The 14,493-nt window shown below is 53.7% G+C and overlaps 1 protein-coding gene across 1 annotated transcript; it reads right to left on the bottom strand.

Annotated features, from left to right (window-relative positions):
* Nucleotides 1-2,084: 2,084 nt before the first annotated feature.
* Nucleotides 2,085-4,138, bottom strand: LOC136500894 (cytochrome P450 81Q32-like). Its single transcript, XM_066496362.1, has 2 exons — nucleotides 3,117-4,138; nucleotides 2,085-3,002 (listed from the first exon to the last, which is right to left on the bottom strand). The coding sequence occupies exons 1-2, from the start codon at nucleotides 4,128-4,130 to the stop codon at nucleotides 2,388-2,390; spliced, it is 1,629 nt and encodes a 542-aa protein (XP_066352459.1). The 5' UTR covers nucleotides 4,131-4,138; the 3' UTR covers nucleotides 2,085-2,387.
* Between the last annotated feature and the right edge of the window lie 10,355 nt (nucleotides 4,139-14,493).

Here is a 14,493-nt window from a genome sequence, read left to right as displayed (position 1 = left end):
TGTACAAGGGACGGGAACACCGGCAATGAAGTATAAAAGGGGCAATCTTTTGGTTCCCGATCATGAGTATAAAAATCTGACAACATATATGGGCCAGTTACATGAATATTACATGGCTTAAGCAACAGAGACAGATGACTTTGGTTTTGAGGTTATTATCCGTTTGCCACATGTTTTCCATTATCCTGAAGAAGAGAAGTTCGATGTCGAGTGGGAGTGCTTGTTCCAACTATACCAGAAACGCTCTTTCGATGTTCAAATGTTGACGTTGTGGACTATGTAAGTACCCTACACGCACGATATTACAATTAACTACTCTCTCGAGACACAAATTGTTAACTTTTGAGCAGTTTCTATGATTTTATGTAGGTGTATAGCAAAATTTTGTATTCTAAAAAGTAAATGGGATTACATAGGCTTCTTAGACCCCTTGTGAGTCAATGAGAGGACATGTCTAGGCCTCCATGGATGTGACGTGGAAGACCTAAAATAGAGATTGATTGCTGTTTTCGACGAATTCACGATAAAGAAGAAAACCCACATACTTCTAGCCTATAACCGCGAGTATGTGTTTTCAGCTTTTAATTTTATGCTTCTTTTTTCGTTAAGATTATTTGATAATTAGGATTATGTGATTACAGCAACCATTTCGTCTTCATTTGTGTTAATCTTGCCAAAAAACTGCTCAAGGTGTCGGACTCGAAGAAAAAAACATTTCATCATCTAGATGCACTGGTGGCAGTGTTGGATTAGTAAGCGATCCTAATAACATATTATTTTCTAATCACATATACCGCTTTCTAATGTTTCTCCTTTTAATGTTGCTCAGTGTCTGAAGATGACATATCGGTGGGACGCCAGTCCCATTCAAGGCTGTCTAAATGGAGTGGAAGTACCTATCACAGCCGGCGGGAAACAATAAATGCGGGTTTTATGTAATGTGGGCAATGCTTCGCTACATCGGCGGGAAATTAGAAGAAGTTGATAAGTTGGTGTGTATAATCCCCATTTCATTTATGTCTGTTAATAATTCAACAAAATGATTTACTGTTCCTCTTTGGATATCATCTTTTTTGAACGACAGCGCAAGAAATATAACCACGAAAGGCTGTTAAACATGAAGATCGTCGCACTACAATCGGAGCTGACAAAATTCGTCTTAGCCGAGGTATTGAAAAAAGATGGAGTATTTTCCATGGCACAATCCGTGAAGTATAAGGACCAGTATGGTCCAGAGCGGCTTTCTAGATTATTGTAAGAAGTCCGAGAATATTTCTTTTTTATTTTGAGGGATAGAGATCTGGATAAGAACATTTGAATTGTAACAGTAACATTTGTAATGTTTAATATTGATGGACCTATCGTTTACATAGCGTATATAAAGCGAAACCCGATTTCACGAAAAAAATAAATTAAAATCAATTATAAAACAATAAAATGCGAACGTGACAACACTGCCGGTTAGCAGAGAACCGGTAGTGTTGTCGTAAAACATCACTGTTGGTTAGCAACAAAACCGGCAGTAATGGCACTGCCGGCTCCAACCACAAACTGGCAGCGTTGGCTTAGCCATCACTGTCGGTTCCTACAAACCGGCAGTGATTCTTACGACAACACTGCCGGTTGAAACACAAACCGACAGTGTTGGTAGAACTGAACTCTACCGGGTGGTCTTATAAACCGGCAGTGTTGGTGGTAATGAACACTGCCGGTTGTATAAAGAACCGGCAGTGAAGTTGAAGAATAATGCCGGTTTGTAGGAACCGACAGTGATAGCTTACCCTCATCACTGCCGATATGGTTGTGTCGGTTCAAAATCCGACAGTGATGGGATATTTTGAACCGACAGTGATGGGGTATTCTAACGTAGTAGGGGCTGGCGGAGGTCTTCTTGGTTGGCGGCACTCGTTCCGGGAACGGGGAAAGGAAGCACACGTAAATGGAATGACTCCCTAGTTGTCAATATAATCAAGAAACTTGCAATCAACAAGAGTAAAGCAAGTAAATAGTAAGGCAAAGAGACAACCAAAATTTTCCCCATGATATCCCCCTAACCCACATTGGAGCACCAAAGAGTTATCAAGGCTCGGTTAAACTCTCATCCATTAGTCAATAAATACACGTTTGCCGCTTCCGGCATGGTAGGTTTCAGTACCATGTACAATAGAGTGAAAGAGGAAAGAAAAATAATTTCGCTCTTTATTATTATATGTATATAATAATTATACTAGACAACCTCTGACTCTGAAAGATAACAACTTGCTGAACCATACTGTCGAGTTACGCGGGTAGCTAAGCCCGCAGCTTATTTAGATGAGCTAGCACGCGCTGTCAGTCAAGCGTACGTACTGCCACACACCAAAGAGAGAATATAGGGATGAAAATGTTTAGCACTGCTGAAGAACATGACGCATGGCTTGACGAGGCTTGCAGGTAGCCTCCAACGGGACGGCCCGGGGCATGGTGAGCCCGCCGCTCTCGGTCATGTCGATCTCGGCGCCGTCGATCCTGTCCCAGTTGAAGCACTGGATGAGCGTGGCGAGCACGAGGCCGACGGTCCGCAGCGCGAGCGTCTCCCCGGGGCACCTGCGCCGCCCCATCCCGAACGGCAGCATCAGGCGGCCCTCAGCCTTGCCGTCCTGGAACCGCTCCGGCCTGAACTCGGCGGGTTCCTCCCACACCGCGGGGTCCCTGTGGATGGCGTACGCGTTGACGAACAGCAGCGTGCCGCGGGGCACGTCGTAGCCGCCGACGGTGCAGTCCGCCGCCGACTCGTGCGGCAACAGCAGCGGCGCCACCGGGTACAGGCGCAGCGTCTCGTTGATGATGCACTGCAGGTAGCTCAGCCCGGGCACGTCGTCCATGGTGATGAGGCGGGAGGTGCCCACGGCCGCCTCGATCTCTGCCTCCGCCTTCTTGAGCGCCTCCGGGTGATTCAGCAGAAGCGACATGGCCCACTCTATCGTCGACGACGTCGTCTCCGTTCCGGCTGTAAACAAGTTCTTTTTTTTTTGTTTCATCACAATCACACGGGGTCGTTGAGAAAACGACAGTCAGTATCTCGAATTCTCGATCAGTCACATGGAAAAACAAAAGCTAACAGATGACTCACTCACCCCGCACAGTGCCATGATCATGGTGTCCGTGTACACGTCCGGCTCTAACTTCTGCAACGAGAGCATGACGGCGATCATGCTCTTCTTCTCGCTGTCGTCGCTGTCGTCCAGACTCCGCCGCTGCGCGTCGATGAGCCGCTGCAGGAAGGCGTCCCTCCTGCCGACAACGTCCCCGATCTTGTTCCTGACGCCCAGCACGTCGAACCGCCGCAGGAACGACGGCAGGTAGTCCCACAGGTTGGTGGCGCCGAGGTAGGGCAGGATCTCGTCGACGATCCGCCTGAACTCGTGCGCCTCGGGCGACACGTCGTCAGCGTCATCAGTGCGCGACGTCTTGGTCTGCGCGATGGTCTCCATGAGCACGCTGAGGGACAGCTCGAACAGGCTGTCCTTGAGCTGGACGCGCCCGGACGCTTCAGCCGCGCGGCTGACCCGGAGCAGCATGGCGCGCACCTCGGCGGAGATGACGGGGCACATGCTGCACGCGACGCGGTGCGTGGAGAGGAGGCGCACGGCGGCGACGCGGCGGAGGGTGCGCCAGTAGGGCCCGTAGCTGGACACGGCGAGCGCGGCCCCGCCGAAGGAGGCGAGTTCCTGCGAGGGCAGCCTGGGGCGGTTGGCGAAGGCGACGTCGTGCTCCGTGAAGCACGCCTCGGCGCAACCCGGCGAGGACACCACCACGGCGGCGCGGGAGCCCAGGCGCAGGGAGAAGACGGGGCCGTGGCGCGCTGCGAGGCCGGCCAGCGCCGAGTGGAACGCGCGCTGGGATACTAGCAGGGGGAGGTGGCCGAGGAACGGGACGGCGGGAGGGCTAGGAGGCAGCCGCTGCCGCTGCCGCCGCGCGGCGGCGTTGTTCCCCTTGCCGCCGCCAGCACGGCCCGCGACCACGAGGCGGTGGAGGAGGAGGAGGAAGGCCGCCAGGGAGAGGCCGGTGGCCACGTAGTAGGCCTTGTCGTCCATGCCTGCGAGGAACCGGAGATGTGGTGACTGACACTGACTGATCATCGATCGCATCTCGCTGGTGTTCGTCCTGCATGGCGTGGCAACATATATATATACAAGCACGCCGGGACCCACCCAAGCAAGCGATCACAGTAACAGATACGATACGACGCCCTCGAAGGCTCGGATTGTCATACAGTTAATGTTGCAGACGCAACGGATGACGTTTGGCGGTGTTGGGGATGATCGATCGCAAAGGCCATATGGCCAACTCGCACTGCGCGATATCTGAACGACTGGGACGTTGTTCTTTGGAGTTTGGAAGCAAGCTAAGCACTACAATTTTGGTATATAATATGTCTCCATTCAAGATTGTCATACAATTTCAAAAATTTGAATCTTAAAATATGATAACTTAAAATGAACATTTTGGATTCTAAATGTCGGTGCAGAAAGTGACCAACATGTAAATATTTATAGTTTTGCCGTACATTGTGATTGGACGTGGCATAGCACTCAATAACACAGGGTTTATACTGGTTCAGACAATGTGTCCTACGTCCAGTTTAGGTCGGTTGGTGACTTTATTCATGAGCCTAGGTGCTCGAAGTTTGTTGTGGGGTTATAAACGGAAGGGAGTAAGATGGGGGTGCAAGAGGCCCGGTCGGACTCCGGACTGAAAGGCTGAGAGCGACGGGAGCTCCTACGTGCGCTAAGTATTCGAGTGAGTGCTCTGTGTTTGTGAGACTGATCGTGAATGGATACGTTGTGTGTGTGAGTTAACTGATCGTGAATGGATCCATTGTGTGTGTGAGTTAACTGATCCTCCTTTTGGAGAGAGCGCGTCCCATTTTATAGATGAAGGGGACGTCCTTTACAAGTGAGAGAGAGAGTACGTATGCTACTAAGTCTTGTTGCCTACGTCGTCGGGTACAAGATAAATGTAGGCGTCCATAACACTGTTAATGTCAGATGCATGTGGGAGGTTCCGCCGTCTTCTTTTGGTATGGCAGATGCCAACGTCTACCATACTGTTGATGCCCAGAGGCATGTGGGGGGTTTTACCGTGTTCATCTGGTATGGGAGTTGAGGGCGCCCATAACACTGTAGGGCAAACGTCGGCACCCACAAAACTGCTGGGCTCTGACATGCCTGGAAGGTGGCAGGGCATCATTCTGACATGCCCTGTTGGTACTGTGCTGCAGGTGTACAGGGTAGACTTGAGCGCACTGCCTTTACTTGCTCCACTCGTTTCCTGGGTCATCACCGAGCGGGCGTCCCCGGTCAGTTGGTCCCAGTCGGCTCCGACTGCGCCTGTCAGAGAAGAGGTGTAAGCAGAGGTTCGGTGCATCCCCGGTCGAAGACACGGGTTGGAGTCGGTATCGAGCGCCGTTCCTCCTTGGCCAGGCCTTCCGGTCGGAGAGGCGGGCCGGAGTCGGAAGCGAGCGCCGTTCCTTCTTGGCCAGGCCTTCCAGTCAGAGACTGGATCGTCTTTCTTGCCTGTCGTTAGGTTTTTGGGCCGGCCTAGGAGTTGCGCGTTGTTCGCAACATCGTCTGCTGGGCCGAGCCTTTACTGGGAAGCAGGTCCATGAGGGACCCCGAGTTTATGAACCCGACAGGAGCCCCCGGACGATTCGGGTAGAATCGGTTGGGGGGTTTTGTCTTGATAGTGGGTGCGCGCGAGCGCACCCACGGGTGTAGCCCCTGAGCCCCCGGGCGATTCAGGCAGAATCATCTAGGGGTTTTTTTGTGTTGCCAGCGGGGGAATTTTTTATTTCGACAGTGGGTGCGCGCGAGCGCACCCGCAGGTGTAGCCCCTGAGCCCCCTGGCAATTCGGGTAGAATCACCTAGGGGGTTTTGTAAGCGGGCGTGTGTGTGCGCGCCTTGGTGGTCGTTGCTTCATCTTCCCTGTTTCTGACCCATCGTTTGTAGGAGCGTGGTACCAGGTGTTTGGTTGCGGCCGAGGGACTGGGCGAGACGGAGTCGTCAACTAGGGCGTCGGGCGCGTCGAGGGTTCATGCGAGTTGGAGTTGTGGATCTAGGGATCGGGCGAGTCGGAGTTGCCAACCAAAGCGTCGGGCATAGTAGGGCACAACGCGGGATCGGGCGAGACGGAGTCGCGGATCTAGGCGCACGACGCAACATGGGATCGGGTGAGTCGGAGTCATGGATCCAGGCGCTAGGCGCAACGCGGGATTGGGCGAGACGGAGTCACGGATCTAGGCGCTTGGCGCAGCGTAGGATCAGGCGAGATGGAGTCACGGATCCAGGCACTGGGCGCAACAAGGGATCAGGCAAGTCGGAGTCACGGATCTAGGCGCTGGGCGCAACGAGGGATCTGGCGAGACGAAGTCGCGGATCCAGACATTGGACATGCTGAGGGATCGAGCGAGTCAGAGTCATAGATCCAGGTGCCAGGCATGCCAAGGGATCAGGCTAGTCGGAGTCATAGATCCAGGTGCAGCCGAGGTCGTGCCGAGGTGTTTGGGTATCTTGAGCCCTTGAGCCCTATTGGGCTCAGTGGGGGTTGGTTGAGTTTCGTGTGTTACCCTATCCACGGTTTCCACAACCGGAGGTGCTGAGCTAACGTCGCTTGCCTTGATGCCTCTAGTGACACGCTTGATGAGCTCGCTAACGGGCATGTTCGAGTGAAATCCGGGTCCGTCGTTCATGACGGGGTCGGCATAGTCCTCATGTGGCATTCCACTACTCCTTAACCCGTGTCCTGGCAGATGCCTGGGTCATTCCGGAGATCGACCCGGGTGACCGGCTGGCCTCCCCTCGATGGAAATTCTGTGGGCATGGCTTGAGGTTAGGATCGAACGAGATGGTTGAGATGACCCTGTCTGCTTCGGGGCAGACTGGGCGAGGGCTGCTCAGGCTCATCTGTGTTTTCTCCCCTGGCTCTGTTTGACGCGAGGCAGCCTCGAGCCCTTCGTGGGTCGGCCTTCGAACCCCAGTCGGTCGTTGCTCATGTTTGAATGAGGCATCTTCCGCTTCATGACGCAACACGAAGCATTGCGATGCATTTAACTGCATATGCGATGCTTCGGATGTATGGGATGAATGAATGATTTATATGAATGAATGTGTGAATGCGTGTATGAATGTATGAATGACAGCAGATGAATGAATGATCGTATAAAGAAATAGTGGGGGTTGGTAATGTTACCTTGATGACTCGAGTAATGGGGTTTGAGGAGCTCCCATCGGATATGTCCGACCGGGATCCACGCTCGTCGTTCGTGACGGAGTTGGCATGGCCCACATGGGGCGTCCCTTTGCTCCTTACCTATCTCTCGGCGTTCGTCTGAGTCGTTTGATCGACTTAGAAAACCCGTTGGTCTCTCTAGGGCAGAGATCCCATAGTTGGACCTTTCCAAGTCCCGCCTAGGAAGGCGGACGACCGCCTACGCGTAGTTGCACCTTGTTTCTCGCGCTCGATGTGCAGTAGTGGTGGGCCATACCTAGGCCACATCCCATCTAACCAGGCGCCATCTCGTTGGGAGGGGCTCATCCCATCAGTCAGGTCGTGTCCCATCGTATCCCAGCCGCATTGAATGGGGGAAGAGGTAGAGTTTTTTTGCCCTAACTCCCTCACCTTTCCCCAACTGCTACGCCTTCTCCTTAAATAGGGGAAGGGAGAGCTCGCCTATTCCCTATCTACTGCCTCTCTTCCTTCCTCTATCTCGCCAAGAGTGCTTGCATGCTGCGGCGGTTCCTTAGTGAGAGAGAGGGTAAGTGAGGGGGAGAACTCACAGATCCGTTCGTGAATCCGGAGCACAATGTCAAGTTGGAGGCCATCTAAGGTGGTGTTGGCTGCCCTCACTGAGAAGGGCGGCTTGTGCCGAAGGAGGTGGCACACTGGATCCTGCGCGGGCTCCATAATGAGTGGGGCCTAGTGCTACAGCATCTCAATTTGACTAGGGTGCTGCATGTCATCGGCTTCATCACCGTCTGCGAGGCCTTCTTTGGGTTGGAGTTGTACATGGACCCTTTTTGGTGGATCTTCACCGGGTGAGCCTTGTCGGAGGGGAAGCTGCCCAGGACTACGCTGGTGGGGGGTTTTGCCCCTGCAGCTGTTCAGGTCAGCCAATTCATAAAGTTTGATGAGATGTCAGAGACATCCTCTAGCCATGATGGCCATACTTCAGCAGGCAACGTCCCTGTCCAGGAGCTGCCCCGTCTATATGGGAAAGTCTAGAGCTCCATGTTCTTCTACTGAGCATCTATGGGTGCAACACCCTTGAGGTACCCATTGCGCTCGCCGAAGTCGAGGGAGCAGAACTGGGCGGGGCCCTTGCTATGGTGGTTTATGTCTGGTGGTGGTAAACGCTCTTGGATGATGCCCATGAACTTATGAACTTGTTGCGGTACTTGGTGCCTACCTCCGAAAGACACCTGGACCTGGACTTTGCCACCATCTATAGAGGGTACGCCAATGACTGGAGCGCGGATGCCATCTATGCGCTCGGGGATAGCTTGCTGCCACATGCACAGTTTAGTGGCCAAACAAGTCTCCGTGTAGTGGATGATGGAGGCTCGTCGTACGAGCATGGATGAAGGCGTGTGTCAAGAAGACATCACCCAGCCTACGGATGGAGTGGAGGCTGGGTCGGAAGCTCCGTCCAAGCCGAGCGTCGCCCCGTCGGAGGGCGAGTAGCCTTTATCTTCACCGGTTGTGTCATCAGCCGATGCCGTCGGGTGGCCACAGTAGAAATAGCCAGCAGATGTAATAGTGTAAATTCGTGGGGGAGCTCCCATGTGAACAGTTGATTTGACGAATACATCAATTTTTGTTTTGTGATGAATTACTTCATTCGGGGAAGCTTGTCCCGTCTGTTCCTTATTTTTACCCTAGCATAGCTCTGTTTTTTATTCTTTCTTTTTCGCACTTGCCCATTAGTCCCATAGGATACAACCTTAAGAGCATGAGCGTGGCCCATGAGGCTCAGCTGCTTGTAACCGTAGGTAGAGGCGGGGTGCGATCGGTCGGAATGTTGAAGCAAAGTTACGTAAGATAATTAAGAGAACGAACTACCCTTTCGTTTGGGTAGAAAATGTTTTTACCATATGATAGTAAAAAAGAGGTGGTATTGCACCCTCATGGAACCCCCAAGTGACCTAGGGAAAAAGTGCTTGGGCCGGGGTGCTTTGCCGGAGCGAACGCTGAATGAAAGAAAATGGTAAAGATCGAATTTTGGGGGAAGAAATGACGTAACTGTTCGATGTTCCAAGTGTTGGTGAGAATGTCGCCGTTGTCGCCCTTCAGTCGGTAGGTGCCTGGTCAGATCACTTCGGTCACCGTGTAGGGTCCTTCCCAAGGCGGAGAGAGTTTGTGCTTCTCCTTGGTCGATTGGGTCCTTCGGAGCACGAGGTCTCTAACCTCAAGATTCCTTCCTCTGAATTTCCTCTCGTGGTACCTATGGAGAGTCTGCTAGTAGTGAGCAGAGTGGATGATGGTTGTCTCATGGGCCTCTTCAAGTAGGTTGATTGCGTCTTGCAGAGCCTCTGCGGCTCGGTCGCGGTCAATGGCCTTCACTCTTGGGGCTCCGTAGGTCAGGAAGAAGGGTGTGAACCCTGTGGATTGATTTGGGGTCATTCTTAAGCTCTAGAGGATTACTGGGACCTCTACAACCCATTGCCCCGTGTACTTGTTGAGTCAGTCGAAGATGCGTGGCTTATGTCCTTGGAGGACCATGCCATTGGCATGCTCGACCTGACCATTAGTATGTAGATGTCTGACCGAGGCCCAGTCGATCCTAATGCCGTATCCATCACTGAAGTCTAGGAACTTCTTTCTGGTGAAGTTAGTTTCGTGGTCAGTGATGATACAGTTAGGAACGCTGAACTGGTAGATGATGTTGAGGAAGAACTTGACTGCCTCCTCCGAGCAGATGTTGGTGATGGGCTTGGCCTCTATCCACTTGGTGAACTTGTCGTCCGCCACGACACCTAGGCCCTTTTTGAGGGGTCCTACCATGTTGAGGCCCTAGACCATGAATGTCTAGGTGATAGGGATGGTTTGGAGCTCCTGTGCCGACAAATTAGTTTGCCGAGTGTAGAACTGGCATCCCTCGCACCTGCGGATGACCTCATCTGCATCTCGTAGTGTGTTGGGCCAGTAAAAACCTTGGCGAAAGGCTTTTCTGACTAGTGACCTCGGGGCCGCGTGATGTCCATAGATTCCAGCATGGGCCTCAAGGAGGAGCTATTTCCCTTGGTTGATAGGGATGCACTTCATGAGTACCCCTATTGGACTTCGCTTGTAGAGTTCATCACCAATGGTAGTGAATGTCTTGGTGCATCGAGAGATCTGTTGAGCTTCAATCCTTTTGGGTGGGAGAACCTCCTTGAGGAGGTAGGCGAGTTGCAATGCTCGCTAGTTGGTTTGATCGAGTGCCCATGAGTTCAAGTGCCCACTTGGAGATCCGTCCTATGGCGTGCGGTTGTGGACGATGTCTCTGAGCGGGTATGAAGTGACGACTATGACTTCGTGGTTGGTGAAGTAGTGTAGGAGCTTCTGGGTCGCCATCAGCACGGTGTATAGGAGTTTTTGCACCTGGGGGTACTGGACCTTGGGGTCGGTGAGTACCTCTCCGATGAAGTATACGGGTCATTGGACCTTAAGGTGGTGTCTCGGCTCCTCCCTTTTGATGACTAGGGCGGCGCTCACCACGTGGTTGCTTGCTGCGACATAGAGGAGGAGGGTTCTCCCTGTTTGGGAGCGACGAGGATTGGGGCCGATGTCAGTGATGCTTTGAGGCTCTCCAAAGCCTGCTGTGCTTCCTCAGTCCAGACAAACATGTCTATCCTTTTGAGCAGCTTGTAGAGAGGCATCCCTCGCTCACCGAGCCAAGAGATGAACAGGCTTAGGGTGGCTAGATAGCCGGTGATCCTTTGTATGCCCTTGATGTTGCGTACAGGGCCCATGTTGGAGATAGCCATGATTTTTTGGGGGTTGGCCTTGATACCGCGTTCGGACACGATGTATCCAAGTAGTTTCCCCTTTAGAACCCTGAAAACACATTTTTTGGGATTCAATTTGATGTTGAACCTTTGGAGGTTCACGAATGTCGTGGCCAAGTTCGCGATTAGGTCGCAAGCTTGAGCTGTTTTGACCACTATGTCATCAACATAGACGGCGATGGTTGGTTTTTGCCAGTCGACCTGATCAGGTTGGTCGAGCAGGTCGATTTGGTTGGTGAAGCATTGCTGCATGCACCGTTGATAGGTGGTGCCAGTGTTCTTTAGGCCAAAAGGCATGGTTACGTAGCAGTATGAACCATATGGGGTGATGAACGTGGTTGCGAGTTGATCGGACCGTTTCATCGCAATCTGGTGATAGCCTGAGTAGGCATCCAGAAAGGAGAGGATCTCGCATCCTGAGGTGGAGCCAAATATCTGGTCTATGCACGACAAAGGAAAGTGATCCTTTGGATATGCTTTGTTGAGGCCAGTATAATCGGCGCACATTCTCCATTTCCCGGTCTTCTTTTTAACAAGAATAGGATTGACAAGCTAGTCGGAGTGGAATACCTCTCTGATGATTCCGGCTGCGAGGACTTTGGTGACCTCTTCGCCTATGGCCTGGCGCCTCTCGTTGTCGAAGTGATGTAGGTGTTGCTTGGCGGGCTTTGAGCCTAGGACGAGGCGTAGTAGATGCTCGGCGGTCTCCCGCAGTATGCCCGACATGTTAGATGGTTTCCATGCAAAGACATCGCGATTGGCGCGTAGGAAGTCAATGAGCTCGGATTCCTATTTGGCCGGGAGCTAGGTCCCAATCCACACCGTCTTGGTTGGGTCAGTGGGGTTGATCCCCACCGCCTTAGTTTCCTCGAGTGGGCAGAAGGCCATCGAGGAGGTTGGTTTGTTGCAGTTTGGGACTGCTGGGGTCGATGACTCCCCGAGCCATGGGAGCTTGGATGAGTTGATGACCGCAGTGGCGAGCTCGAAACGCTCACGGTCGCACATGAAGGTGTGCGAAAAGGTGCTACCCACAGTGATGACGCCGTTGGGTCCCGACATCTTCAGCTTTAGGTAGGTGTAGTTGGGGACCGCCATGAACTTGGCGTACCATGGCCGTCCCAAGATGGCAAGGTAAGACCCCAGGAAGTCTACCACCTCGAAGGTGAGCACCTCCGAGCAGAAGTTGGCTGGGTCACCAAACGTGACGAGTAGGTCGATCTGCCCGAGTGGGTACGCCTGTGCTCCCGGGATCATGCCGTGGAAGGGGGAGCTTGCTGGTTGGAGCTCGGACCGGGGGATGCGCATGGCGTCGAGGGTGTCGACGTAGAGGATGTTGAGGCCACTGCCTTCGTCCACCAGCACCTTGGTGAGGCGCTTCTTGTGGATGATGGGGTCGACAACGAGCAGGGAGCGCCCTGGTCTGGCGACATGGGACTGATGGTCCCTCCGATCAAAAGTGATCGGAGATTCTGACCAGCGAAGGAAGGAGGGGATGGCTATTTCGGCGACGCACGCCTCTTGGTAGCGCACTTTGTGCTGGCGCTTGGAGTAGACGACATCGGATCCCCCAAAGATCAAGATTCATTCCTTGGGGTCAGGGAAGCCGTCCCCATCCTTGCCCACTATGCCTCCTTTCTTGGCTGTCGCCTCTTTGCCATTTCCTTCTTTCGGCCCACCGGCCTATCGTAGGAAACGTTTGAGGAGCTCGTAGTCCTTGTAGAGGAGTTTGATGGGGTAGGCATGGTTGGTGCATGGGCTATCCATGAGCTTGTTGAAGTGGTCAGGTAGGCCCTGCTAGGGCTGCTTGCCCGCACGATCAGCTGCGGCGACCAACATGGTGTTGGCCGGTCGGCGCCGATCCTTTTTGTTCTTCTTGCCCCTCTGCGTGGAGGGGCCCTCATCTTGGTCCTCGTGCTTGGGCTTGCCCTTGTCCCGGCCTCTATTGAAGACTGTTCCAACTGCCTCCTCACCAAAGGCATGGTTCATGGCGATGTCGAGCAGGTCGCGGGTGGTACGGGGCTTTAAGCAGCCAAGCTTGTGGATCAGGGACTCATAGGTTGTCCCGGAGAGGAATGCGCTGATGACGTCCGCATCGACAACATCGGGTAGGGAGTTGCACTGCTTTGAGAACCTATGGATGTAATCCCATAGGGACTCGCTGGGCTCCTACTGGCAGCTCTTGAGGTCCTAGGAGTTTCCAGGGCGGACATATGTCCCCTGGAAATTTCCGACGAAGATCCTCTTGAGGTCCGCCTAGTCGCGGATGCTGTCGTGCGGGAGGAATTCGAGCCATGCTTGAACATGTTCCCCCATGCATATGGGGAGGTACTGAATGATGAAGTGGTCATCATCCACTCCCCCGGCTCAGTAGGCGAGCCGAAAGTCTTTGAGCCATATGACGGGATTCATCTCCCCTGTATATTTGGTGATGTTGGTCGACAGTCGGAAGCGCTGTGGGAACGATGCTCTCTGGATGCACCGGCCAAAGGCCCATAGTCCTGGGCCATCTGGGCTAGACTCTGGTCGTAGAGTCGGTGACCATGCCTAGGGTGTGTTTCACTGGTCTCCTCGATGGTTCGGCCGTAGCTCGTGTCGTCTGCTCTCACCGCCGCTCGATGGACGTCATCATCATGCCGGGCCCAACGCCAGTTGCTGATGACACTGTGAGCGTCTAGGTTCAGCCCGAGGCATTCACGCACAGGTGGCCGGTGTGGAGCGGGCGCCTGGTCAGGCCACAACTCAGCTGTGCCCTCCTATTCCGTGCCTAGTGGCTGTTGTGGCGAGCAGATGGAGCGATGCATCTGGTGCATCCCCGCTCCCCTGGTGGGAAGAGAGGCCGTGAGTCGGTGGCGCGACGCGGAGCTTTCTGCCTGTTGAACGGCGGCGGTCTCCACCAGGGCCCAAAGGTTTCGGTGCATCGCCTGTTCCTAGGGGTTGTCTAGCTCGGAAAGGCCACGCAGGAGCATCGCCTCCTCGGTGATGTTCTGGCTAGCCTAAGCGAACTATGGGGGATCGTTCCCCCCGTCAATGATGTCACGCTAGACCTAGCGGGCATGACCCCGGGAGCCTCTCACTAGGTCACACGCGCGGGGTGCAACGTCCTGCACCGAGCGCGCCAGCGCAGGTGGAGGCTAGTTCTGCCGCCTTTGTCGTAGCTTCTCGCCGTGTGCCTGGGCACATGCGAGGGCATCCGCACCAGGGTCTGGAGGGGTGTGGGTCTGTAAAGACTCTGCCACCACCGGCGGCTATCCCGAAGCCTTCACCATAGCGCACTCGTAGGATAGAGGGCGGCTAGGTGCCACGACATCACCGATGCTGGAGTCGTCGCTCTCAACATCGTCATCCATGAGGTCGTGAAAAGAGGCATGAGCATAGCTCGCCATCCCCACGAATTTGGATGTGAGAGGGGGCAGCGCCAGCATCCTTCGGAGCCCCCAGGTGTACGCATCCATGAGGGACGTGAGG

Source organism: Miscanthus floridulus, chromosome 13, assembly GCF_019320115.1.
Source record: "Miscanthus floridulus cultivar M001 chromosome 13, ASM1932011v1, whole genome shotgun sequence".
In the NCBI taxonomy this organism is placed as follows: Eukaryota; Viridiplantae; Streptophyta; class Magnoliopsida; order Poales; family Poaceae; genus Miscanthus; species Miscanthus floridulus.
The sequence above is the reverse complement of the archived record's forward strand: the minus strand, read 5'-3'. Positions and strand labels throughout refer to the sequence as shown.

What these genes read in the sequence shown, in the direction of transcription:
- LOC136500894 (XM_066496362.1), bottom strand. Translation starts at nt 4,130, where the DNA reads ATGCGATCGATGATCAGTCAGTGTCAGTCACCACATCTCCGGTTCCTC. An exon ending in TGATCATGGCACTGTGCGGG is followed by an intron (nt 3,003 to 3,116) that starts GTGAGTGAGTCA and finishes CAAAAAAAAAAG; the next exon opens with AACTTGTTTACAGCCGGAAC.